This window comes from Rhincodon typus, chromosome 30 (assembly GCF_021869965.1).
Source record: "Rhincodon typus isolate 14 chromosome 30, sRhiTyp1.1, whole genome shotgun sequence".
Classification (NCBI taxonomy): Eukaryota; Metazoa; Chordata; class Chondrichthyes; order Orectolobiformes; family Rhincodontidae; genus Rhincodon; species Rhincodon typus.
The window spans coordinates 19901287-19929002 of NC_063361.1; the positions used below are offsets into that span (position 1 = coordinate 19901287).

Sequence of the window (27716 nt, forward strand, 5' to 3'; positions counted from 1 at the left end):
TCAGTCACTTGAAGGAAATAAACCTGCATAGGACCACAGCAATGATAGAGCAGGTGATTGGGGCTGAGATGCTCTTTAGAAAGGTAGCAGACTCAACAGGCCAAATGGCCTCCTTCTGTGATGTAAATAATTGACACTAAATATCAGTGCCATAAATGTTTAGCATAATCTGCAATAAGTGGCCTGTCTCCACATAAGCTTCATTGAATTGCATTAAGCTAATGATATTCAATACCACAGGTGAAAATGAAAAAGTTTATTAACCAATAAGAAAACTATTTTTAAAATTAAGGTAAGTTTAAAATATACTGTAGAATTCTCATACAAATTTAAATTTTAGTAAAACACAGGCATAAAATCTGAGCACATCCATCACATTTCAACTATCACATTCACGTGTGAAAATTGAGAGAATGAAATCAAGATATTCATGTTGTTTTATCGTGCTGCAAATGTGCAGCTTCCTTCTGACCAGCAAACTAACCAAACCACAACTAGATTTTGTGGCTTTAAAGGTAAAGGCCATCTTCAAAACTGCTGCACCTTAACAGAATAATACTGCATTATAATGTATGTGCTGTAGTCATTTTGACACCAACAGTTCATCAAACCCATTAGGAGCATTAGCACAGGACATTTACTAGCATGTACTAACTATAAAACTAATGTCTTCATTTTAAAGAAAGGACATACATCAGGACCTGGAATATGAAAACACAAAACTATACATTTCTCAGATATACAATGTTGTTCTGAGAATGGGAACAGTCAAAATTGATACTGCAGAATGCCAGGAGCCACATGATCACCAATTCTCATTGTGTTTCATTTGGCTTTGGCACACTACAGTTTAAAGGTGTTAATTAAATTTGTTTCAAATGTTTTCCCAAATCACATACGCTGTTGCCAAGCATGAAAATTTGTGATAATTCAGCCCCAAGATTTTTTTTTAATAATGGAACAATGGTACTCAGCAAGGTGCTTCTCCTGTCCTTCCAATTTGTCTGCCTGTTTGCAGCCATCAGAAAAAGATCCCTCCCACTGCTCTAACATATAATCATAACTGCCATCGAACCCTCTAATTAGATTATGAATTCAAAGTTCGCAAATTTATGAAGCAGTTTGTTACACGCTAACAGCATGTTTGACTACCAGCATTTAATGTTTTTGATGAAAGATATCCACGTTTGTAAAACAATTAGAGGGAGGAGAAAAAAAAAATCACATCACTCTTTCAACCATAACAGTTTGTATCACAATAACTTTTCTCCCGTATTGTTGTACTTATGCATCATTATAAAATGCTCAGATAGTGTACACCAACTAAACACCTGTTTTTAGGAAATATCTTTTGTCTATTTTCTTCATAGCCATGTTAAAATGTTATCTTTGATATCTGTGCCTAAAAATATTTTATTGATTAAACAAACACAATTAAAAAGCCTTCGCCACATCAGTACAAGAATAAAATCAAGCAGATCAATTCAAAGGAGAAAATCTTCAACAGAATGCAAATAAAAATCTAGTCGTGAATAGACTATACAATGTACAGTGCCCGCAGGACAAAATTCACAGTCAATGACTCCCTGAGTATAACACTACAAGTACATGTTGCTATATAATACTACAGTTCATGTATTAGATCAAACAGTTTATTTACACTTAGTAATTTAGTCTGTCAAGATCAAACTCACCACATTTGCAAAACAAGGAAACAAACATAAATCTTTTGAAATTCGGTGTTCTCTCAATTAGAGGAAACATGTCTACTTTTCACACCAGATAAATCCAGTTAACTGCTCACTATACATACAGAAGGCACATGTCATTGTTTTGCTGCAGGAAGTTGGTGTAATAATAAGCATCATCATCAGTGTCACATCCAGCATATTTCTGTCTAATGAAGGTCTTTATTTTGAACCTAGACTTAGTAGTTATACCATTTATATTACAAATACATTCCTACTCAGATGTAATCAAAGTTTTTCAAAGAAATATACAACTTCATTGTCCGTTTTAGAATAAAATCTTTCAGTAATATTACAGAACTCAATTTACTATTTATGAAAAAAATCTTTAAACTGAAGTCAAATCATTGTAGCAATCATGATATATTAGTCAGATTTTTCAAAGCACTTTTCAGTCATCTTGGGAACAAACGACTCTAGAAAATGAAAGAATTCTGTAAATAAAGTAGTGTGTTGAACGGGGGTGACTCTGATCATTGCCCTGGTGTCTTCATTACCTCCAACCAGCAAGGCACAGAGCGTAAACATTATTAATGGGCTGGATTTATCCCCGCACTCTTCCTGCTGCAATATACCTTCAGTAACCTTTTCTTCAACTTCTAAGGAATTGATCGCCACATCTGTATTTGCATCAGGTTTACTTGTTCTAAAATGGAGCTGACGTCTCATTTTTCTCCGTCCAACCCATACTCTGCTCCAAACTGCACAGTGCCAGGTCACTTCTCTCCGGTATTGTACAGTTTCAATTCTTGCTTTCTTCGTGCTTGATGTTTCGGATATTTCTTCTACAAGATGTTTTCTCTTCAATGCAGTGTTATCTTCATTGTCATTCCTATTTTCACCAAAGTTACTGATCTTTATATCATCAGTTTGCACATTACTCCCCTCAATACATGTACAACTACATTTCAGAACAGTCTCCATCACATACAGGACAGCATGACACACCTCGTTAAACCAAATTTCCCTGAAATCTGAAGATCCATGCAACTTTTCCCTTGTTTGCTCTGAAAGGCAAGATAATTTGAAAGGAATAGTAAACACATTCCCACCATGGTTCAACTCGTTGACTGAACTATAATCCAATTCTGGAGAATGTGCTGGGGAACAGTCAGTACTATTCAGAGGTTGAAACAATCTGACTATGCCCCAGATCTTCCCTTTGTTTGATTTTCTTTGATACTGCAGGCTACGACAGTACTTGAAGGCTTCATCTAATTGTCGTTTAAACTTCTGTCCTGTCCTTTCATTAATGTTTCCAGAAACATTATGACTCAACTCAAACGGATCCTGGATATTAATTGGTCCAAGTCGGAGATTTGTTTCTGACTCAGAACCAATGAAATCAGTCACAAGATGAACTTTACCTTCGCTCAGCGAAATTACAGTTCCAGCAAAGTCAAACTGTGAATAAAACTTGTAGAACTCTGCCAGAAGCTCACCTATCATGAAAAATAAACCCAGAGACAGATTTATAAAGAAGTTAAAATGTTAAAATTTATTTAAAGAAATTGTTCATGTGGTTTTAGATGCTGGTGAATGAAAACCCTTCCACTTCACACATCCACCAATGGGTACCACAAGTTTGGTGAAGCAGTTAGACCTCCAATGTCAGTTGATCATTTGAAAACAAAAAAAATGTTGGCGATCACAGTAGGTCAGGCAGCATCCATGGAGAGAAAGCAAGCAAACATTTTGAGTAGAAATGTTAGCTTGCTTTCTCTCCATGGATGCTGCCTGACCCGCTGTTATCTCCACCATTTCTTGTTTTCAGTACAGATTCCAGCATCTGCAGTAATTTGCTTCTATGTTGATCATTTGTCCACTTGCCCATACCAACAGCATATGGTTGTTCAGTTAGGTCAGCAATTAGTGCAAAACCAGCAATTATTGTACTCAAGCTGGATGAAGGTTGCAAGAACATACATCATGCAGCAGCCTGACAGTCAGAGGACAGAGCAAAATGTTATCCTATCAATTTGGATTACAGTCAAATCCAAATGACCTAACTGAAAGGTTGGTACTTAACTTATCATATCAGGTTGTACCCATAATTTTAACGTTTTGATAAATAAGCACACATTTTTATTATATATGCACATAATTATGTAACTTGTGCAACTAAACTAAATTTAAAAGATCAGTAACTAAATACTTACATAATCCTTCAGAATTTGAACTGGGTTCAATTTTAGAATGATTACTTGGAAAAGTGCAGTCCCAGCCATCAATTATACACTGGTCATCCTCATCTCAAGAAAAAAAATGCTCAAATTAATTTTCACTTCAGTAAAAATAACCCACATAACTTAAATGCAGACATAAAAAAGTATAATGACTAAAGCCTGTATTATATAGAAGTTGCAAGGTACAAACTATGTTTTTTGAAAATCAGTTATCCACTGAAGTTAGGGTATCTTCAGGGGTTAACTCAACAAATGTTAACTTTACTCAGTGCATGCCTGTCAAAGTAAGGGTGCTCTCATTTGATTTACTCTAATAGAGTTTGGACAATCACGTTGATTTTATTATCTACTAACATCTGATGAAGAATTGACAATTCAACTACGCAATAAGATTTTTCTTTCACTGCATTACAAGATGTTGTGCTATCCTGGTCTCATCAAAATGATCTTTATGGACTAAAATATGGGTAATTATTTTATTGACTATGGGGTAGGCAAACAATGCCCAAGTAATGCACCTTCTATGGTTACAAAGTCAGGCTACAGCAGTTAAATTGCTCTCGGTCACGGTGAAAGCCATTCTTAACTTATTGGTGGAAAAATACAAGGTAATAGAAGGGTTTGGCCATAAGACATAGGTGCAGAATTAGGCCATTCGGCCCACTGAGTCTGCCCCACCATTCAAACATGGCTGTTGTTTCTCAATGCCATTTTCCTGTCTTCTCCCTGTAACCCTGGACTTACCAATCAAGAACCTATCTATCTCTGCCTTAAGTACAGTCATTGACTTGACCTCCAGCTCCCTGCAGAATGAGTTCCACAGATTCATCACCCTCTGGCTGATGAAATTCCTCCTCATCTCAGTTCTAAAGGGTTGTCCCTTCACTCCGTGGCTGTGCTCTCCGGTCCTAGTCTCTCCTACTAGTCAAAGGCACCTTCTCCTCATCGATTCTATCCAGGCCTCTCAGCATTCTGTAAGCTTGAATGAGATCACCCCCCACCATCCTTCTAAACGCCAACAGGTACAGACCCAGTGTGCTCAACCACTCCTCATATGCTCCAATGCCAACACATCCGTCCTTCGACATGGGGCCCAAAACTGCTCACAATATTCCAAATGCGATCTGACCACAGCCTTATTCAGCCTCAGGAGTATATTTCTGCTCTGGTATTCTAGCTCTCTTGAAACGAATGTTAACTTTGCATTTGACTTCCCAGCTTCCAACTGAACCAGCATATTAACCTTAAGAGTATCCTGAACTAGAACTCCCAAGTCCCTTTATGTTTCAGATTTCCAAAGCCTTTCAACATTTAGAAAATAGTCTACACCTCTATTCTTCCAACTAAAGAGCATACCTGCACTCTTTCCTACGTTGTAGTCCATCTGCCACTTCTTTGCCCACTCTCCTAGCCTCTCCAAATCCTTCTGCAGCCTTCCTGCTTCCTCAACACTACCTTTCCCTCTATCTATCTTCACATCAACTGCAAACTCAGCAACAATGTCCTCAGTTCCTTTGTCCAGACCATTAATGCATAACATGCATGGTTGTGGACCCAACGCTGACCCCGATGGAACTCCAGTCACCAGCTGCTATCTTGAAAAAGACCCCTTTATCCCTACTCTCTCTGCCTTCTGCTAGTCAGTCAAACTTCTACCCATGCCAGTACCTTGTCCCTAACACCATGGGCTCTTATCTTATTTAGTAGCAGTTTCCATAAAGGTTTCTAGTCAGCATCTTCTCTGTTTGATTTCAGTGGGTGAGGGGGCATTGTCTGACTTGCTGAAAACTTTCAGCATTTAGATCAGGTATCCAATAATTATGGTATTTTGCTTTTATTATCTTTTATACTTTGCCTTGTAGCATTTGTAGACATGTAAAATTTTGTGCTCAAGGAATGTTAAGTGTTGTGGAATGCAACCCATTGTCGATTGTTAGCAATTACTAATAGTAAAATGCACTGTCAAGGTCTGGGAAAGCTCTCCTTATACTGCTCCAACACGGTCTTATCCCAATCTCAGAAAACACAGCACTTTTTCACTGTGACACTTCTATTTCTATTGTAACCACTAAATCAAACTCCCCAACTAGTTGTTGATCTTGCAATACCACACTTTTACCAAAGAATGGTGCTGTTGTACTTTACAAAAATGACAATAGTGCAGCAAAACTATCAAAGTGCACAGTTAAAAGTGCATTAGAACAAGTGTAATTGGTGTCCTCAAAGTATCAAGCAAAACATGACTAATAAGAAATCAAATTCATTATTCTTTAGAATTTAACTCAACTTAAGTAGCTTCCAATAGTTAAGAAATGTGAAGTTTGAATGGTTAATTCCCATTGCAACAAATCAGAGGATTTTTCAAAACTTATAAAGTATCTTTTAACTGCATCTTAGTTTTGAATGCAAGATCTGCTTTTTCATACCCATACCTGCAAGCTCTTTTAAATGGTTCACTGTTGGGAGGACTGGCGGTATCCTGTTCTGAAGGAAGAACACAACCAAGAGAGTCACTGCATAATTATTCATTAATGGCCCCCCTCCAAAAGGATTTCCTAAGACAAAAAGCGAAAAATAAATTATACACCAAATGTAAACATCTTTGTCAAATTATGACTTAACAAATTAAATTAGTTTATTTACAATAAAGACTGAACTTGCAATTCTCCAGCATTCAATTGCAGGTTATTTCTGTGTATTCTGATGCCATGAAATGACCTCTGAGTCAGAGAGATGTACAGCACAGATACAGACCCTTCAGTCCTACTCATCCATGCCAACCAGATATTCTACATTAATCTGATCCCATTTGCCAGCATTTGACCAATATACCTCTATACCCTTCCTATTCATATACCCATCCAGATGCCTTTTAAAATTGTAATTGTACCCACCTCCATCACTTCCTCTGGCAGCTCATTCCATACATGCACCACCCTCTGCATGAGAAGGCTGCCCCTTAGGTCCCTCTTAAATCTTCCCCCTCTCACCTTAACCCAATGCCCCCTAGTTTTGGACTCCCCCATTTCACAGATTACAAGTTCACATTAGTAAAGCCTAACCTGAAGCTAGCAAACTATGAAAGCAACTTTAAAGTAGTTCTCATGTGTGGAGAGTTTATTTCCCAGTAATGGTAGTTGCACCTGCTTGACAGACAATGCACATTGGACATTCTCAAGCAAGCTGTTAAATAAATATCTCAGAAATGCACTGTGGAGTGAAATAAATATAAATCACGTAATGATAGAAAAGCAACAGCAAAATATTTTTCACTAAATATAAACATTCTTAAAAACATTTAGTGAGAAGTTGCTGGATACGTCCTTCAAGAACGGATGAGGATTAATTGGCTCTTTCCATTTTTTTCAGACTCTCTCCTTTACTGTTTCCTCTGTTGAAGACAATGGTTTCAACTAAGAAATGACTATGGCAGGGAAAACAGACACAGGTGGATGAGAGATAGGGCACTGGGGGTGGTGGGGTAGGGGCTTGGAGTCCACAATGTGTCAAGTAGATGGGGGCCCCAAGTGCTTGGGGTCTAAGGTATCATTGGGTGAGGGGATTTGGGCACCAGGTAAGTGAATGAACACCTAGGTTAGAGGTCTCACCGAAAGCATTCCTTCTAAGCTGCACGATCACAGAGCTCCTTGGAGGTTCCACATACACACAATCAACATGGCAATGGTTTGACATGCAGTTCCAGATGTTGCAAGCATACAGGGACCTTGAAGGTCCGTACAGTGGAAAATCAAATCTGGAAAACATAGGGAATGGGGTTGTCAGATTGGGAGGCAAGGAAGTCACATCCAGATGGGGTGACATGAGTTGGGGATTCAGTTTAATAGTTACTCAGCAGTTACATTAGAGTATTGAAACTCCAACTTCTCCTGGGTAATTATTAAGCTTGATTGAGTTGGAACCCTCAGAATTCTCCAACTTTAAGGGACTGTCCAGATACAGGATCATCAAGATTTTCAATTTTACAGGCAACTCGACTGCAGAATTTCCGCAATTCCAGTCTACAGTGCTGCAATGAATATCTGGCCATCAGAATATCTAAGTCAAAAAATACCGGACTGGAAATACTCAGCAAATCAGACAGCAAATATAGAGAAACAAACAAAGTTAATATTTCAGGTGATTGACATTTTATTATAACATTTAAAATTGGCCTGTAACCAGAAATATGCCACTGTTTGTGTCCTTGGAAGCAATTATTTCCAGCAGTCTGCTTTCATTTCAGAATCTATTGTGTTTTGCTTTTGTCAAGGTTGTCAGCAGAATAATGAAGTGGTGTGGGGCATTCCCAGGACAGGGATTGGGATCATAGCCTGTGGACTTTCCAGCAGAAATCACTGCAATGTGAGCGACAACCTAACTGCATCACCTTTTTACTGCCTTTTTACTTCTTTCAACTTTAAAAATAGTATTCACAGATTCTTCAAATGTATTTGTCCTTTTTAAGGCAGAACTTGCTACACTCTGATCTTAATTAGTCATAGTCTTCATTTGATCAGTCATTATAAAAAGGAACTTATCTCAGTTTCTGGTAGTGCAGGAAGCTAAACTAATATGTTCATAAACACCAAGTGATCTGTGTTGTACTCCAACACTTATCCATTGTTCATGTTAATGGATGAATCTTTCTGCCTTTTAAAAAGTGAGGAATATCACCAATCAAACCGAATGCTGCTCGTTGCTACGTGTGCAGTAACGAACAGTTATGCTAATTGTAAATCCACCCCTCCTTTAGTAAAATACCTTTTTTCTTCTGTATTTGTAGTTAAGGCACTGAATTAGAACCCTTACTTATAACTACAATCACTTTTGGTCAGGGTGGCAATACAGAGGTAAGGGACCTAGAATTACAAGTCATTTTTTATTGTGGACCCTGAAGTGGTCAGCATTTGGCCAACCCTTGTCAAATAAGATATGCCCCATTATTGGTGGCCAAATTCAAAATCCAAGTTATGGAAAGTCACACGACAATGTACCAGCCTACTGTGCCATTCAGACCTCCGGACAAATGATCCATTTTCAAGCTTTTCTGAAAAGGTATCTCTAGTGATAGGTACAGCTGAAAGAAGTGAGTGAAACAAAAGAAACAACAGTATTTTCAATTATGAAAAAAAAAAATCAAGCTAGTCAATTTACTGCCTTTTAAAATGCATTATAGCAAATTTCTTTTGGTTAGTTCATTGCCATTTTATAAACAAGCATACTTAGCTGTGGTAAATTCTTCCTTTTAACTTCCGGTGGACACTAACCCAATTGCAGATAGCAAGAACTGCAGATGCTGGAATCAGTCAATTTAGTGTGGAACTGGAGGAACACAGCAGGTCAGGCAACATCAGAGGAGCAGGAAAGTCAACGTTTCAGGTTTACACCCTTCTCACAGGAGTGATGAAGGGTGTAAATCCGAAATGTCGACTTTCCTGCTCCTCTGATGCTGCCTGACCTGCTGTACTCCTCCAGTTCCACACTGTATTGACACTAACACTACTGGAAATGGTTTCTCTGATTCATCAATGATTAATCCTTAATGATTTTAACATCTCAATCAATTTTTCTCTGAACCCATTTTGTACCTTAGAAAGTACGTCCAACTTCTCTTAGTCTCACTACATAAATGAAGTTCCTCATCTTTGGCTAGAATGGTATCAAGCAGTTTGATACCTTCTCCAAGTGTAAATTGAACATCAATTGGGTTTCATTATATGCAAGTAGACAGCATTAACTGAAGTTTCACTTGAGCATATCGGTTCAAGTTCCACCTGCGACAGAGTTGTGTCACAACTTGGACAGCACAGTGGCTCAGTGGTTAGCGCTGCTGCCTCATAGCACCAGGGACTCCGATTCAGTTCCAGATCTGGGTGACTGCGTGTGAAGTTGCACATTCTCCCAGTGTCTGCATGGGTTTCCTCCAGGTGCTCTGGTTTCCTCCCACAGTCCAAAGATGTGCAGGGTAGGTGGATTGGCCATACTAAATTTCCCCGTAGTTGCATGCAAAGTGGGTTAACTATGGTAAATGTGGGGTTACAGGGATAGAGTGGAACGTTCTTCAGAGAGTTGGTGCAGACTCAATGGGTTGAATGGCCTCTATATGAACAAGGGATTCTATGAACTTCTATATCCAAACAGGTATAATTGTAATATCCAAATACTGGAAAGGGACACTTCCTTTTACGGTTCTTGTGGCATAGAGGTAGCATCCCCACATTTGGGTCAGAGGTCTGAGTCCAAGCCCCACCTGCCTTGGAGGTGTGCATAACAATGCAAGACTAAGTAAACATTAGCTCTACACCATCCTCCAACAATTCATTTCCTGGGACAGAACACCAAAGTTTTAACGTTCTTCCTAGTGCCGTACCCAGAATTTTACGCACTAATCCAGCTGAGGCCTAACCAGTTTATGAAGTTTTTATTCTATTCCTAAATTCAAAAGCCAAGGACCCTGGCTGCTTTTACAAACTTTCTCAACTTGTACACCATCTTGAAATATTTGCGTACATGTTACTTGATCTCTCTTCCTGCACCTCTTTACAACCAAGCGGAGGCTCAGAGACCACTTTGTAAAGCACCTGCGCTCTGTTTGTGACAAACGACAACACCTTCCAGTCGCGAACCACTTCAACGCCCTCTTCAACTCCCACTTCCTGGACACATGTCCATCCTGGGCCTCCTCCAGTTTCACAATGACGCCACCCGGAAACTGGGGGAGCAGCACCTCATATTCTGCCTTGGGAGCCTACAATCCAATGGTCTCAAATGTAGACTTTACCAGTTTCAAAATCTTCCCACCCCTGGCCTCATCCCACGACCAACCCACCCTCTTGTCCCCGCCTCCTTGACCTGACACAACCTGTCTGTCTTCTCTCCCACCTATCTGCTCCTCCCACCTCACTGACCCATCCCCACCACTGCCTATCTGCACTCACCTATCACCATCCCACCTACCTTCCAGAGCCCCACCAGAGCCCCACCCCTCTTCTCTCTATTTATTCCCTCCTCCATTTCTGAAGAAGGGTCCTGACCCGAAATGTCAGCTTTCCTGCTCCTCTGATGCTGCCTGGCCTGCTGTGTTCCTCCAGCTCCACACTGTTATCTCTGACTCCAGCATCAGCAGTTCTTACCAACCCTTTCAGTCATATTGTCTCGCTTCAACCTTTCCAATAAAATCCATTATTTCACAATATCTGCTTATTTTAGCAGCCGGTTACTTTCTTTGTTTCATTGCTTCCAAGATTTCCAAGTTTCACGTCATCTGCAGATTTCAATGCTCTGTATACCATGACTGTACATAAAAATAAACCAGCAACCCCAATACTGACTCTCAGGGAACATCACTGTATACTGTCCACAACAATACAATCGGTCTATTTTGCACTTATTTACCCATTACCCTATGGTGCTTAACTGTAAATGTACAACATTTACTTAAGCAGATATTTTTGATGAACATCAAATTGTATGCAATTTTATTATTCAAAATCACTTTGACATAAACACTTGTCAGTAAAAAGTAAGGGGGCTTTAATGTTTCGAATTGGGGGAAAAAAAAAGTGTTCCAAGCATTTTTAATATTGTGTGATATTTTGTGGATAGCAAATTCAGAAGGCCTTACAATTAGTTTAAACTGTTCGTTCAGCTTGATATCTTCATTCTCAATTAATTAACCCTGGTTAGGAGATTACTCCATATGAATAGACTTTAAGGCTTTAGGCAGTTTAACAGAGCTTTTCTTACCAGCTAGTTGCTTTTGTTTTGCCCAGTAGCGAACAGTATAAACAAGAGGTCTCACTCTTTGATCCAGTGAAGCACATAATTGAAGAAACTGTGTGTTACGTACAGCCAACCTATAAAAATAGATCATCCTATCATTCTTGTAATTTCAAGCAAGCCATCAAAAATAAGCTTATAATTGTGTATGGAAATCACAGACAACTAACCATATTGATAGTCATAATTATCAGTACAAAATTGTACTGAATATCATGAATTTATTGAGAAAGGCCCAGACAGGGTGATAAGTATGACAAGTATGCAAGTAAGTCTGTATAATGTTACATCTAACTTATACAGATCATGAAGTACATTGTTGAAAGTTATAAAAGCTTGGTCAACGATACTGGGTTGGAATTTCCCTCTGGGAGCATGAAGCAGAACATGGGACATTTTCCAGGTTCCAACCTCAACAAGGAACAATAATAACTCGTGGGATTTTCAAGGGTGCAGCTCCTTAATTGGCACAGAACCAGGTTCTCAATTCATACAAGGGCAGTGGATGGGCTGACAAAAGACCTCCAGGTCCCCAAGCTAACCTCTGCTGGCATGGAAACCTGGAGGTTTAATTGGTCTCAATGAGGCCATTAATGAACCTAATTAGTTATCCACCCTGTGCTCGCACTAATTTTCACTTCTGTCTGTCTCCAGCAAGGAGCACAAATCCAGCACATGGCATCTAAGGAAGATTTTATTGAATGAGAAGAACGTAAAAAAGCAGTGTACTTTGTCAAGTAAATTAGAAGGCTTAGGGCTTAAGTGGCTAAAGACACAACTGCAAACGGTATGGTTACCGGCAGAACAGCTTGCACAAAAATGTCAGTGTCAGAAAAGAATAGAGTTTCATTATGAAGGAGGTTACACAGGTAGGGAGCTTTGTGATTACTGTGGGATTTAAGAACAGCATGCTAAGTTGAGATGATGGGTGATTGACGAAGACGGCTTAGTACAGCGTAGGAATAGCCAGCAGAGTTTTGGATAAATGACATTATGAGATGAGAGCTGGTCTAGCTGGGCATTAGAGGCAATAAAGGATTTGAATAACAGATCGGTAAGTAGGGATTGAGGTTAACAACATGATCGAACATCGATGCAGGTTTTTTTTGATGATCAAATACGATGCTAATGCAGCCAATGCAGCCTGAGCCACCAATCCAGGAGAGGGAAAGAACTCATTGGTAAAGAGTTTGTGGCAAAGATCACAGACAATGCTTTAGTCCTCCCATCACAAGACTGGCTTTTGGACATGCTACCTGACAACATGGAGGCAGTGAACAGAGATTTAGAAATGGAAGTTGTCACAGTAGACGATGAAGCTGACCTCTGAACGGTGCTAATGAGCAGTATGTAGATGTAGGAATGGAAGAAGTCAAATCTTTGGGTGATAAAGCTGCAAGGTTAGGAAGAGAGACCATTGCTAGAGCTGCTGTGTCTACAATTGAAAAGGCAAGAGTCGAAACATACATAGGCAATGCCACTAAGACAGAAAAGAACAAGAAGAGCAGCAATTGGGAATGATGTGGCAAGGGAGTCAGGAGGCAATCACGGTTAAAGTCACAGACGATGTTACTGCAACTTTAGCAAGTACAAAACCAATCGATTACAGATTTACTCAAGGGATGTTGAAAAGGAAAGAGACAAGGGTTGGAGATAGGATGATAACTTGCAAGGCAAGCAAAATGGGTATTTTGGGAAAATAGAAGCAGTGAATAAAGAACTATTTACAATTTTATCTAGAATGGAGATGAGGAATGGAAGTGTGCAGCTTTATGGTAATGGACTGCAGGAAGGAGGTGATGATGGGAGAAAAACAGGAAGGAGAAAGATGTGGCTGGAGGCCCAGGGGCTGAAGGAGCATTATAGCCAGCTGAATGAGTCACATCATTAATAGTGACAAAGGGGTCTGTAGGCATCTTGCAGCTATTGAAATCGAGGGTGGAGAGTCAGTAAGGTGTTTTCGTGAAACTCTCAGTAGACAAAGTTACCTTTACTCTCAAGATAGTCTAGATATATACAACTTATAAATATAAATTTTAGTCTGTTGACTACTGTACCTATTATTAATAGAAATGTCTCCTTGCAAGCCTGATTCCTTATGGATAAATTTCACCACAGGTAGCCTGGCAGTCGTGACAGCCTGAACTTTGTGTACACCTGGAACACATTTCTGCAAAACAGTTGCTACAAGTTCAAGCACCTCAGCTGTTGTTGACGTTCCCAGGTCTATGTCAGACAAGATCGAGTCCTCAGATTGAGTTTCAGACGGAGTATCCTGTTTAATTCCATTAACCTCCTGTAATTACATAAAGCATATTGTTTGTATCTCTATATGCCTGTTCCAGTTATCTTTTGATTCCCTATCCATTCAGCAGACTTTATCGTTTTAAAAAAAAAACATCATGGGCAGAATTTAGGGTATCTGCCAGAATTTTAACAGAGATACAAAGCATAGGTTAAAGTTCCGTGGAAGACCAGAGATAGGATGCCAGTACATGTGTCTCTGTCCATGCAGAACGTACTTCACACCAACAATGAAGTTATCAAAGTATTCCCAATAGAAGAACTGAAGGGTAACAACCAATGAGAACATGCAGGTTACACTTAAGAAATTTGTTTTTAAATAACTATGAGAAATATCAGTCAATAAATTTGGATACATTTACCTCTGTCAATTATTCAAAAGCCGTCATGGATCTTTCCTACTAAAGCTAGGTAGTTGTCCAAGACTAAAATATTGTGGTGCTTCGATTCAAACCATTTTCATTCAACCCATTTGAATCTAGGGAAACAGTACTCTGGTGAAAGCTCAGGTATGGCTAATTACAATTTTTATCTCCCCAAAACTGACTATATCACATTCAAATGAATTCTGCAAATGCTTGAGACTGATTTGTAAACAAATTTCCAGCGAGTCCCTTTGATGAAAGTTCAAACTGGAGCATTTGATTCTCTTGCAGATGCTTGGGATTTTTAAAAAAAAAAACAGCTTGGTATGCAAATACAGGTGCATATACAATAGCTACAGACATTTTAATCTGTTAATATTTTTGAAAATACTGCAGATACTACCAGAGTCCCATAAGATGTAAACATACTTCAGTTTCAACTTTGCTTCTAGCATTTGCCTGGAAAGCCTTGGTGTTTTCGAGATCCAGAAACAAATCCATGTCACAGCCATGGATACCAAACGCATTCACCGATGACCCAAAGGGCAAGATTCTACAACCTGAAACAAAATCATATTAAGCCGCTTGTTACAATGGCTTCATGGTTCAATTGTCAGTAAATTAAAAAATACAATTAATATCGAAAAGTTTAAAATGAACATCTTTCCCTTAAAGTTCTATCAATATATAATTGCAATAATGTCTACAAAGAAAAATTGCATAGTTCAGTGGGATAAGATACCAGCCTTCCAACACTGACACTTGAGTTTGGACCCACCCAGATTAATGGAATGGTTTTAAAAGTACAAAGAGAAACAAACATCTTTGTGAACCACTGAGAGCCCATGGTGTAATATCTACCCCTAAAATAGGGACAAGGTCTGGATCCAGGTGAGGAAAATTCTTGTGTAGTAGAAGTACATGTCTAAATTTGAAATTGTGACACATTATTCACACTGCGTATACCTGTGTAGATAGTGTTTGTCATTGATACCAACTGTCCCAGGCAGAAAAAATGTTTCCCTTTTCAGAGTAAGAGCAAAAGATTCAAAAGTGAAACATCTACTCAGCAGATTTTTACTACAATCCATACATCTAAGTGAAAGCTAATTCAAAAGCCTTAGTGATTTTGTACACTGGAACAATATTGCAACAATATATTTATTGCAACAAAAGCACCAATTTCTTTTTAATGATCTTAACACCCATAACCTAAGGCAGCAAACCTTACTATTCACCATTTTAAATCTCTCACGTAACAATGGTCAAAACTCAAGCAATAATATTTAGACCACTTACTTGGGAAAAATTCTAAGAAGACCTCCTGCAAAAGTGACACAATCAACTTCCTAAGCATTGTTTCACTCTCTGTAAGCTCAAACAGCTGCAGCAACTGCTTCATTTGTTCATCTACCTGTCACACAAAAAGAATTGCCATTGAACATAAGAAGTAATCAAAATCTTTGTTTGGATATATATAAACAAATGATATGATCCTTTGTGACAGGCGAGCAACATTTTTTGTGCAAGCAACTGAAGAGCAGAATATCCATTGCAGAAGTTTGACACTGCTGTGCAGGTAAATTCAATTATATAGTATGGGTTGTTGTTGGAGATAGGTTAATCCTTACTGATATGAGGCAGCTGTAATGTCAGTGAATGAAGGACTTGGACAAAGAGACACCTACATGAAGGCATTTAATTTATTGTATTATTTCTCTCCAATTTTTTTTAAATAAGTCTGTCTTAATAAGATATCCAATGATCTCAATATTAGTTCATTAATCATTCAGCCATGCTAGTGAGGCTTAAAACAAGTACGCAATCCACATCTTTGAAGACAGTTCTCTGACAACTTTCCTCCCAATTTAAGTAGCTCCTGAGATAGTGGTTTCCAAAACTGATAATTGCTTTCTCCTCTTGTAATAATGGATAAATTATTCATTCTTTGCCTCATCTTAAAATCACAGAATTATATCTGAAATGCATATCTGGTTTGACTGCCTTTTTCCCAGTATACTGATGAATATCAATAAATGCACTTCAGATGGAGAGGCATTAACTAAAATATGCATTTATATCAATATTTATTAGAGTAAGTTGTTCATTTAACTTTTACAAAATACATCACTATCTCAAATGGTAAAAATTACTGAAAATTGCAGAGTAAAAATTATGGCAATTATCCTCAAATTTACAAATCAAAGGAGAAGAAATGGTGCTTTTTGTGGTATTTGTGCTTTTGTGCGGAATTCTTCACATAATAGCTGCTGATTGTATAGAACAAAAACATTTTGCTTTAATAACCATGTGATAGTAATTGTTTTATTCTTTCATGTGACGTGGGTATCACAGGTTATGTCAGCATTTGTTACTCATTCCTAATTGCCTTTGAGAAGGTAGTGATGGGTTGCATTATTTAATTGCTGTAGTTAAAATGTTGTAAGTACATCTACAGTGTTGTTGAGGGGGGGCTTCCAGGAATTTGACTCAGTGACAGTGAAGGAATGGTGATTATAGTTCCACATTAGAACAGCATGTGATTTTAAGCGTAACTTGTAGGCATTGTGTTCCCATGCATCTGCTAACCCTAATCCTTCTAACTGGTAGAGATCATGGGTTTGGAAAACTGCTGTTAAAAGCAGCCTGGCCGAATTGCTGCATTGCATCTTGTAGATGGTACACAATGTCACTGTGCACTGATAGTGGAGGGACTGAATGTTGAAGGTGGTGGATGAGGTGCCGATCACGCAGGCTGCTTTGTCCTGGTTAGTGTCAAGCCCGTAGGGCTTTGGGGGAGTTGTACTCATCCATGAAAGTGGAGATCACTCCTCCTGACTTGATCAGAGAACACATGGACAGGTTTTGCAGAATACAATGGTGAGTTATCCATCAAAGAGCTCCAAGACTCTGATCTGTTCTTTTTGCCAGAGAATTTATATGGCCATTCCAGTACTGTTTCAGATGATGTTGCACTCGTATTGACTGTAAGCAAAACCAGGACTAAGGAAAAACCTAAATGGTTACATTTGAATGCAAGCACTAAAAATATAAAAAAGGAAGACTCGCTCAAGCTTTATCTGATCACAATATCTTTATATTACTGTTAATAAGTTAATGTTATTCTACATTACCAACCTGTAAGGAACAACTAATTGTCACAAACCATTGTTTTAATTAGCTGGTAGCATTAACAAGGTGAAGTACTTACATCAACAGCCTGACAGAGAGCCTGTGTCAGCTCTTCAAAATCAATCAATTTTTTCCCAGGATTCTGCTTCTGTTTTGGAATATATTTGAACTCCTTATTCTCTTTGTGCTTCACTCGTAACTTTTGACCATTCATACAATGCTGTGTAATAGACAGCACTTTTTCCACCTCCTTCGTATCAGCCATTTCTATAATGGCATATAGACCCTGCAGATGGCAATATAACATAAAAACTCTTAAATTATACGTTACATTCAAATCAGTAAGCTTATTCAACCAGTTTAATTTCTAAACAATCAAAAAGTTTCTTAAATTACCAAATTTCACAGCACCTTGTGAATCAGAACAAGGGTAATATTATCAATACAGATGCCTCTCTTGTCTGTCTAGTCCACAGCAACAGGTAGAAAAACAAGCCATCAAAAGAAAGAGATTTTGCACCTGTTTGTTGAACTATTTAGTAAATAGGTTTGCAGCCTTCACGGACTGCCCACTTGCCATCTTGAATTGGATACAAATCACCTGGACTTTGTTATCCTGGGAAATCTTCATAATTTAAGCTTCCTACCACAACAGACTGAAGGATGTCACTGCCAAAAGACAGCCATAACTAGCCAGTGTAACGCTTTAGCAGCTTACTGGGACAACTCTCAGGAGTTGGGGAAGGAGGCAAGAATAGTTTGAGTGGGAAGATCGAAAAAATATTGAGGGGGGAAAAAGGCTGGACGATCAGGGATTAGAGTCAGATGCAAAGATAGAAATTGGAAAATTAGTATCCAGGAACCCTGTCCCTGCCTATTCTTGGGACTTCAGGCAAAGCTGCTTGAGACAATCCAGAAGCAGGAATACTCAAAAACATGAAACTTACATTTAGAAAGCAAAATCAATTGAATTTGCAAATGTCACATGATTAGAGACTGCTTGGCCACAATATCTAGTGAGTTAGCCTCCAAGAATGCCCCCAACCAGGCTTGGTAAGGCTGCACAGCATATTAAATCAACTAAAGCATCAGAATCAGGAATACAGTTTTGTTTACTGATGTTTCTAAGTTTGCAGCCAAACCATTCATCTACCTGCCCTCTGAACAAGGAATGCAGCATTTCAATATGATTTACATATAACTTTACTGCCCTCAAAATTTAGAATCACAGAATTGGAGGCAGCCATTGGTCCATCATGCCTCGACTGGCTTTTCAAACAATCATTACCTTGAGCCAAGCTCCTGTTTTTTCCATATACCTTAGCATTCTACATCTACCCAAATAATAATCCAATATTCTCCTGAATACCTCAACAGAACCTGCCTTCACCGCATCTCCAAGCAGTGCATTCTATATCCTAACTAATTGCCATGTGAAAAACATTTTTCTCACATCAGCCTTGCTTCTTTTGCACATACCTTTAAATCTATGCCTGCTCATTCTTATGACTGGGAACAGTGTCTCCCTCTCTACTCTATCCAGTCCACTAGTTTTTGAAAACCTCTCTTAAATCTACTCTCAACCTCCTTCTCTCCAAGGAGAACAGTCCCAAATTCTTCAATCTATCCTCAGAATTGAAGCTTCTCATTCCTACGACCATTCTTGTAAATTACTTCCAAACTCCCTCCGATGCATTCACATCTTTCCTATAAACGCAGTGTCCGCAACTATGCGAAATACTCCAGCTGAGGTCTAACAGGTATCTTATAAAAGATAAACATCATTCCTTGCTCTTGTACTGTATGTCCCTATTAATAAAGCCAAGATCGCAATACACTACATTAACCGCTCCCTCTACATGTTCTGCCACCTTCAACGATCTGTGCACAAAACTGTTGCATTATTAGAGCTCACAGTAGTGGCAGAAAACTGCCCTTTGCACTTCACAATTTACTTCAAAGATTCACACTATACTCTGTAAATTTTTCATCTGCTACAAGTCATCATATTTAACTTAGGACTGTATTGAAGTCATCTGCCAATAGTACTTACTTTGTCTTTGTCCATTATCACATTTGCCACTGTGCCAAAGTTCTGAAAGTAATCAGTGATTTCCAGATTAGATGTGCCTTTACGGAAACCGCTTACAAACAAACTCTTCTCCTGCTGGGATTTCCTGCAACTTCTCACACTCAGCAGTTTTTGATGTTTCTTTCCTTTAAGGTGATCATTTAAACTGGGGCCTAAAAGCATAAAACAGCATGGATTACATAAGGGTTGCAAATCACCTTTTTTAAAAACCAGAGTATATTGCAAAGAAATTTAAATTTAATATTAAGTATAACTACTTTTTAATTGAAAGTATGTGGTTTAAAGGGTACAAGTAGGAGGTATTTGATAGTGGTATTGGCTGTATCTGAACAGGTTGATTTAAAAATATCTATGAAAGAAGAAAGATTGGCAAGGAACACAGAAGTTATTTGTAAAGATATAAATGGCAAAAACTAGTCAAAGAAAAGGTCCTCACCAGAAGTAAGGTCGTTGACAATGCCACAGCAATGGAAGGGGTAATAGTAAAATTGAACATGATTAAATATAAAAAGAGTCACTTAAGAAGTTGGTGTTACTGATAGTAGAGACTTTCAATTGCTTTTTCCTACTTGAGTATGGGAGATGTGGCAAGGAACAAGAGGATTTCAACAGTTACATCCCTATTCGGAACAGATAAAGGATAAAAGTAGTGACCACAAGTAGGTCAGCTGAGCATCAGTAGTCGGGGTAATCTCGGAGGCAATATTCCCAAATTTGAATAATTCTCATTTGAAAACATATGGATTAATAAATGACAGCCAGCACAGATTTAAAGGCAAATCATACCTGCTAAACTAGACGGAGTATGCTGAATAAGTAACAGAGATGGTTGATGTGTGTTCATGAACTTGAAAAAGGAGAATGAGGAGGTAATATAAACCAAATAGTACAATTTTAATGGCCACAGCAGTGAGACCTATGGAGTTGTGTCCACAAAAATTTAGCCATGATCTTACTGAATAGCAGAGCAACTTGAGGATCCTGACGACCTGTTTCTTATATTCTTCTTACGGATTTGTGTACACAAACCTTTGAAAATTGTGGGGCAGGTTGAGAAAATTATTTTAAAAACATACAGAATAATTAGCTTCAAATATGGGGAATAGACAGATAACAGAATAGATAGAAAAGTAAGGAAGCTATGCTATGTGCAGGGTAGGAGGATTGGCTATGCTAATTTGTCCATAGTGCCCAGGGATGTTTAGGTTAGGTCGGTTAGACATGGGAAATGTAGGGGAGTGGGTCTGGGTGGGATGCTCTTCAGAGGGGTGGTGTGGACTTATTGGGCCGAATGGCCTGTTTCCACACTGTTGGGATTCTATGATAATCCTGCAGAAATTGGCTGGTCACGCCTCAGCTGGAGTACTGTATCCAACTCAGAACCACATTTTGGGAAGGATGTCAAACCCTTGAGAAATTGTAAAGGAAATTTACCAGACTTGTACCAGGGCTGGCAGTCTTCAGTTATGTGAAGAGGCTAGGATTCATTTTCTTAGGAACGGAAGGTATGAGAGGTAGAAAAAAATCTGATAGCGTAAATATGGAGAAACTGTGTTCAATAGTAGACAGCACAGTAACTAAAGAATACAGATCTAAAACAATTGACAAAGAAGTTTGAGGCAGTGGTGCAATAGAGGAGGCTGGGATGGCAAGGGTGGGGTGCAGGGTGTTAAACAAAAACCTACTTTAATCAAGAAGCTGTATGATCTGGAAAGCGCTACCTGAACAGATGGTGGAAGCAGATTGAGCAATACGTGTCTAAAAGGAATTGGATGAAAACATGAAGAGAAAGATCACAGGTGTGTAGGGAAGTGCAACAAAAGCGTGCGCTTCTATAGCAGCCTTGATTTATGAAAACATCCCAAGATGCTTCACAGGTATCAAACAAAGATTTTACACAAAGCCCCATAGGGATTTATCAGGCAAATGAATCAAAGCTCGGTCTAAAACAGCAGATGAAAGGTGCAGAGACAGGCAGGGCTTTAGGGCAGATACTCCAGAACTTAGGGCTTCAGTAGTTAAAAGCACATCTGTTGACAATGTAGTGATAGAAACTGTGGGTATTCAAGAGGCCAGTATTGTTAAAAAAAAGAGATCTTAGAGAGTTCTAAGGATGAAAGAGAGCAGCAAGGCCATGGAATATTTGAAAACAAAGGATAATAATTTTCAAAATCCACGTCACATCTGAACCAAGAGCAAGCACAGGAGTTACAAATCAACAACACTTGGTGCAACATAGGATATCGGATTAGAGGAATGATAATAAGTGAATCATTCTTTAAATAAGCCAGGACACTGAAGAGATGAATCGTCTCCTTCTATGCTGTATGGATCCATGAGCTGTCTTGTCAAATCCCACTCCTCTGTGCATCCATACCTTTCTGCATTCCTCATTTTCAAGCAGCTATTTTCCTTTCAAATAGATTTTGATTCAATTTAAATATGCCATTTAAACTCTTCTTTTTTCCAATTGTGAACTCTGACTCAGTTTTTTGTTATATTGAAAAAGGTAAGCTACATCACAAATGTTATTGTTTTTCAGGTTTAAAAGCCAGCACTGCAAATATAGTTGGCAGTGCCAATTTCTCTGGCACTTTTTCATAACACATTGCATTTTACCAAATGCCTAAGAATCTGTGCACATTTGATGCTAGAACAGACCCTGTGTAAGCAGCCATTTCTTACCCACCATTAAAACTAAACATGTTCAAAATTTCCAATGATTAGATGGAGCCACTTGTAACCATGATCAGCAAGTGTGAAGGAAGAATGAGGCGTCCTCAAGAGGGCTAATTTCTGTAATAGGAAGGCTGGATAGACACAAAAGCATCCATGGACAGGAAAACTTTATCAAGGTGAACATTTAGACCATGATTGGGAGGGGGTGCAGCATAACATCACACCCCTCAATCATTTTCCAGTTAATAAAGCCTATTGTTAGAGGCCAAGTGGACTTTAGTAATCAGTCTCCAGATCCTGCACATTAGCCAGGATGCTGGCAGGACTTACCTGCTGAGGTCATTTTCAAAGATCGAGTTAAAAACATGGGAGAGAGGGCGCCTCCATCTTGGGAAGCCTTTTCGCACACTTGCCTGGAAAGACAGTTTTTGCATCTTCAATTCCAGATCTAATTACTTCACAGGATGTGGGCACTGACTAGGCCAGCATTTACTGCCCATTTGTAATAGCCCTCGAGAAGGTTTGAGTTCCAAAAGACCTCTGCAGGAGTTCGTCGCAAGACTGCCCTTGGCCCAATCATCTTCAGCTGCTTCATCAATGACCTATCTTCCATTTTAAGGTCAACAGTGAGCATGTTCACCGACGATTGCACAATGTTCAGCACCATTCACGTCTCCCCAGGTCTTGAAGCAGTCCATGTCCACCTGAAGCAAGACTTGGACAATACCCAGGCTTGGGTTCACAACTGACAAGTAACATTTGTGCCTTGCAGCGCCAGACAATGACTACCTCAAAGAGAGAACCCAATCATCACACTTCGGTGATTGCCCTCAATGGCATCACCATTGCTGAATCCCCCACTTTCAACATCGGGGCGCAGAGGGAAGGGGGTTACCAAAGGCAGGAAACTGAAATGGACTAGCCTTTTATAGATGTAATTACAAGAGCAAGTCTGAGACTAGGAATCCTGCTGTAAATCAACGCCTGATTCCCCAAAGCCTTTCCATCATCTACAAAGCCGAAGTTAGGAATGTAACAGAATACCTCCCACTCACCTGAAAGTGTTCAGCTCCAACAGTCAAGAAGCTTGACACCACTGGACAAAGCCACACGCAAAACTTCTGGTCAGCTACAGCAGTGTGTACTATCTACAAGGTGCACTGCACAAAATCCTCAAGTTTCTTCACAGAGCACCGTCCAAACCCACGACCACTACCTTCTAGAAGCACAAGGACTGCAAATACATGGGAATACCACAAGCTGCAAGTTTCCCTCCAAGGCATTCTCCATCGTGATTTTGAAATGTATCGTTCCTGGAACACCCTCCCTAAAGGAATGTGGGTATACCTGCACCAAATGGCCTGCAGTAGCTCAAGGTGGTAGCTCACCACAATCTTCTTAAGGACAACTAGGGATAGGTAACAAATGCTGACCCAAGCAGTGATGCTCACATTCCAAAAATGAATGTTTCTTAAATAAAAAGATGGTGGTGAACCACCAATGTGGTGTAATAGTGTAATTAAGAAAAGTATTCCTGGATTTTAACCAAGCAACAGCAAAGCAATATAATTCCAAGTCAGGATGATGCATGGCTTGAAGGGGAACGCAATTGATCAGTCTTGATCTTGAAGACTTTCCCGACCACCCTCAGTTGAATGGCAGGTCTGTACAATGGCTTTTAATTGGGCAATTAGGCAAAAATTACCGCTAAGTGTCATCTTGTGGCTTGCACAAGTTTTAAACATTCTTTGAAACTCAAATGATGCAGCTTCATTGGATGCATTTCACAGATTAAACTGCTGCAGACTTGTACATTGTTACTCACATACCTGCTTAGTGCAGTAGCAAATGTTTTAGCATGCTGAATGGGTGTCTGCATACATGTTCGCAATGGCATCGTTCGTAACTTTTTTCTTTGCAAATAGCAATAACGCCAAATGACTGTTCCCTCCAAAGTAGAGACTCCTTTCCCACCATTTGACCATGACAACAAAGTGTCTAAAGTCCACGGGAGAAATCCTGCCTGAAATTTCAAGTAAGTGGCCATTCATCAGAACTGGGATATTAGAAATGCAATAGGTTTCAATCAAGTAAAAAGAGAGTGGGTGAGAAACAAAAAAAAAGTGCAAGAAATAAACAGAAGTCATGTCAGAGAAAAGGGCAGAACTCCTTCAAGGTGGGAAATCCTCAAAGAAAAGTGTCAGCAAAGTAAGTTTTAATACAGAAGTACTGCACCACAGTATAGCTAGAAAATGAAGTAACAACAGAACATGCTGATCTTTGACCAAAACATCATTTTCCCATGTTATGCTCATATCCCTTGATGTGTTTAATATCTCAAAATTTACTGATTTCCATCTGGAACATCCTGAGTAACTGAGCATCCACACAGGCTTCTGGGGTAGAGAATTTTAAAGATTCACCATGCTGAATGAAGGAATTCCTCCTCATTTCAGTCTGAAATGGCTTACTTCTTACTCTGAGACTGTGTCTATTGGTTCCAGAGTTTGCATCACCCCTTCACTGACATTCCTTGGGAGGCTCCGCAAACAATGATTGGTGTGCCAACATATTGGTTTTTGTTTCTGGAATGAGCTGACATGCATGAACCTCAGTGGTCCACAGAACACAACAAAATATTAGAGGGAACATTGCTCCCCACCCTGCCAATAATCCTCTCTGAGACTACACTGTCTGGTCCTGCAAGAATTTTCAGAATTAAATTTCTGATCAATGCCCTTGCGTTAATATTGACTTGATGAGGGGAGGTAGTGATATCAGTGGTAACATCATTGGACTAGTCATCCAGTATCCCAGGTTAATGTTCTGAAGATATAGGTTCAAATTCCACTACGGTAGATGTTAGAACGTGAATTCAACAGGATTATGAATGACAGTGTTGACTGTTGTTAAAAATTCATCTGGTTTACTAATGCCCTTTACAGAAGGAAATCTGTCAAACTTACCTGTTCTGGGCCTATGTGTGACTCCAAACCCAGAGCAATGGAATTCATTCTTAACTGGCCTTTGGGAAATTAGGGATAGCCAAAAGCAATCTGATCTGGCCACTGATACCCAGAATCATCCGAGGTAGGAGATTTCAAAACTCGGGGGGAGGGAACATATTTGTAAAGTGAGAAGAGAAAGATTGGAAAAGAAAAGGACATCAGGGCAACGTTCTTACACAGAGTGTGTGGAACGAACTTCCAGAGAAAGTGGCGGATGTGGATTACAGTTACAACGTCTGGATAAATTCACGAATAAGAAATGTTTGGAGGGGAATGGGCCAAGTGCAGGCAAATGGTACTAGTTTAGCTTGGGAACCTGGTTGGACCGAAGGGTGTGTTTCCGTGCTGTGTGACTCTGATTCTATAATCGGAATTGAAGGGTTTTCCTCTCTCTGTGGATGCTGCCTGACCTGTTGAGTATTTCCAGCCTTTCTTGTTTTGTTTTATTATCATTCCGGTTCCATCAGACAGAGTGAAATCAGCTCCCCACCCTACAAGCTCGGGTGGGGGGGTGGGAGGTACTGGCTTCACCAACACAGGAGCCGCTAGAGTTGACTCGCCCCGCCCGCCCCGCACAAACTGAAGCGCCTGGATCCTGGTAAGTTAGGCCTCGGCACCGCGATCGCTGGTTTAAAAAAGATCTCTCCACTTACTATTGGGGACCCGAACATCGCACAATAAGCAGCGATAACCACCGCGCACCAGCGGCTCCACGTCCGACTCGCTCATTCTTTAGATTTTAAATGAAATCCGGCGGCAGAAATTCACCGACTCACTCCGCGTAGTGTACCACCACCCACTCCCTCCCCGCCCGGAACCACACAGCGCCCGAGGAAACGTTCCGCCCATCGTTCAGTTCTGGAGAAGCTGAGGGGAGCTGCATGGTTAAAAAATCTCAATTGATACTTTACCCCCAAAAGAGTATTTTCAAATGTCCTGGAGCCTTGTCTTTGATTTAACTTCCCCCAAAATGGTTCACCTGCAATAAAACTGTCATGATCCAATTATAAACTATATGCCCTTGTGTGTGTACAAGTATATTATCTACACTGTAGTTCGTGTACCAAATAATAGGTCAGTTTGCAACACATGGTATGACCTGAGAATTGGTGAAATTCTATCATTTTGAATTTTAAAATATTTCAAATTTCTGGGAACCATAAGAAATTATTATTGACAGCTACCCAAAAATTGATGGGCAAAATATATAAAAAGTATTCAGAAACTCTAGTTGTCTAACGGTCAGTATACTTTTAGGACACAAGTTCATGATATGATCACTGTAAAAAAAATCACATGGCCTGTATATATACACACTATCTTAACTCAGATCACTTGATGCATGACACAAAGCTGGAAGCAGGCTGTTTTGTTGTTATGTATTAGCTTAATATTAGCCTAGATACTTAGGTATCGGAGGAATGTAATGTTTGTGTACAATAGCTGGCGATAATAAATGCTTGCTAGGTTCTCCATATCTTGATATCCATGTCCAGTTTCTTATGTTACAAGCAATAATATAATCATCGCCACATCTGTTAAATATCCTACCAGAGGCAAAATCAACTCAGATCTCCTTGCGACCTAAATCTTTTGACATGTTAAAACACAAGGAAAAAGGTAAAGTTGCCATAAACTTTCATAGGGCTGCTGTGTCATTGGTGAGAGATGATTGGCAGTGGTTTAACCTGAGGTTCACCAAATCTCTGGTGAGGGGAGTCTTCATGGTAACCTCAGCTGGTATGGGAATTGACTCCACACTATTGGCATCCCCCTGCATTGCAAACCAGCCGTACACAAGACAGCACATGTTGAAACATTTTAAAATGTTCAAAGTGAGTCTGAAGATTGGGATGAGTGGTATTTTTTACTGGATATTACTGTCCACTCAGCACCACTCTCTTAGCTTCCTGCCCTCATAAATATCTTCCCAAATAATTGCTAGTTGAAACCATCTGCACTGCACTTCACTTACCACTCCATAATGACTTATTCAACTCACCTACTACCTGCCTTCCATCTCAGTGCCTCAAATGAAACAATCTTCCTGAACAAGATCTACCAGCAGTCATCCTTTGGATTAAAGAATGGGAAACATGGAAAGTCACTAACAGGTTTCTAGGATCAAACCAAAAAAAATGCAGCTTTTGAACTACTGAAGTAGGGGTTTTGCTAAACAGATTCAGGACAATGTAAAGGCCCTGAGCAGCCAACCTCCACCACTAAGTTTCAGTACAAACCCTGTTTCTACTTGTGGAGAGACACAAGCATTACTGTCCCCTCTACAGAGTAAATGGCAGACTAGCCACCCTGAGGGAGAAAGCAATATAAAAGAATCAAATTTAAAAATGAATATACTGCTTGTACTGGACCTCTATTTTGAGGTATACAAGTCAAATCAAAATATCATTTGCAAGTTTTAC

At 39.5% G+C, this 27716-nt stretch overlaps 1 protein-coding gene across 3 annotated transcripts; it reads right to left on the reverse strand.

The window, feature by feature from the left end:
* Nucleotides 1-239: 239 nt before the first annotated feature.
* Nucleotides 240-26107, reverse strand: tut1 (terminal uridylyl transferase 1, U6 snRNA-specific). 3 transcript variants are annotated; one of them, XM_020530691.2, is made up of 10 exons: nucleotides 25947-26107; nucleotides 19568-19758; nucleotides 17594-17800; nucleotides 15682-15796; nucleotides 14812-14942; nucleotides 13771-14009; nucleotides 11681-11790; nucleotides 6367-6489; nucleotides 3908-4000; nucleotides 240-3190 (listed from the first exon to the last, which is right to left on the reverse strand). In XM_020530691.2, the coding sequence occupies exons 1-10, from the start codon at nucleotides 26020-26022 to the stop codon at nucleotides 2115-2117; spliced, it is 2361 nt and encodes a 786-aa protein (XP_020386280.2). In that variant the 5' UTR covers nucleotides 26023-26107; the 3' UTR covers nucleotides 240-2114. The 3 variants fall into 3 exon arrangements, with proteins under 3 accessions (XP_020386280.2, XP_048470666.1, XP_048470665.1); XM_048614709.1 differs by lacking the exon at nucleotides 25947-26107 and adding an exon at nucleotides 24115-24294; XM_048614708.1 differs by lacking the exon at nucleotides 25947-26107 and adding an exon at nucleotides 22616-22662.
* Between the last annotated feature and the right edge of the window lie 1609 nt (nucleotides 26108-27716).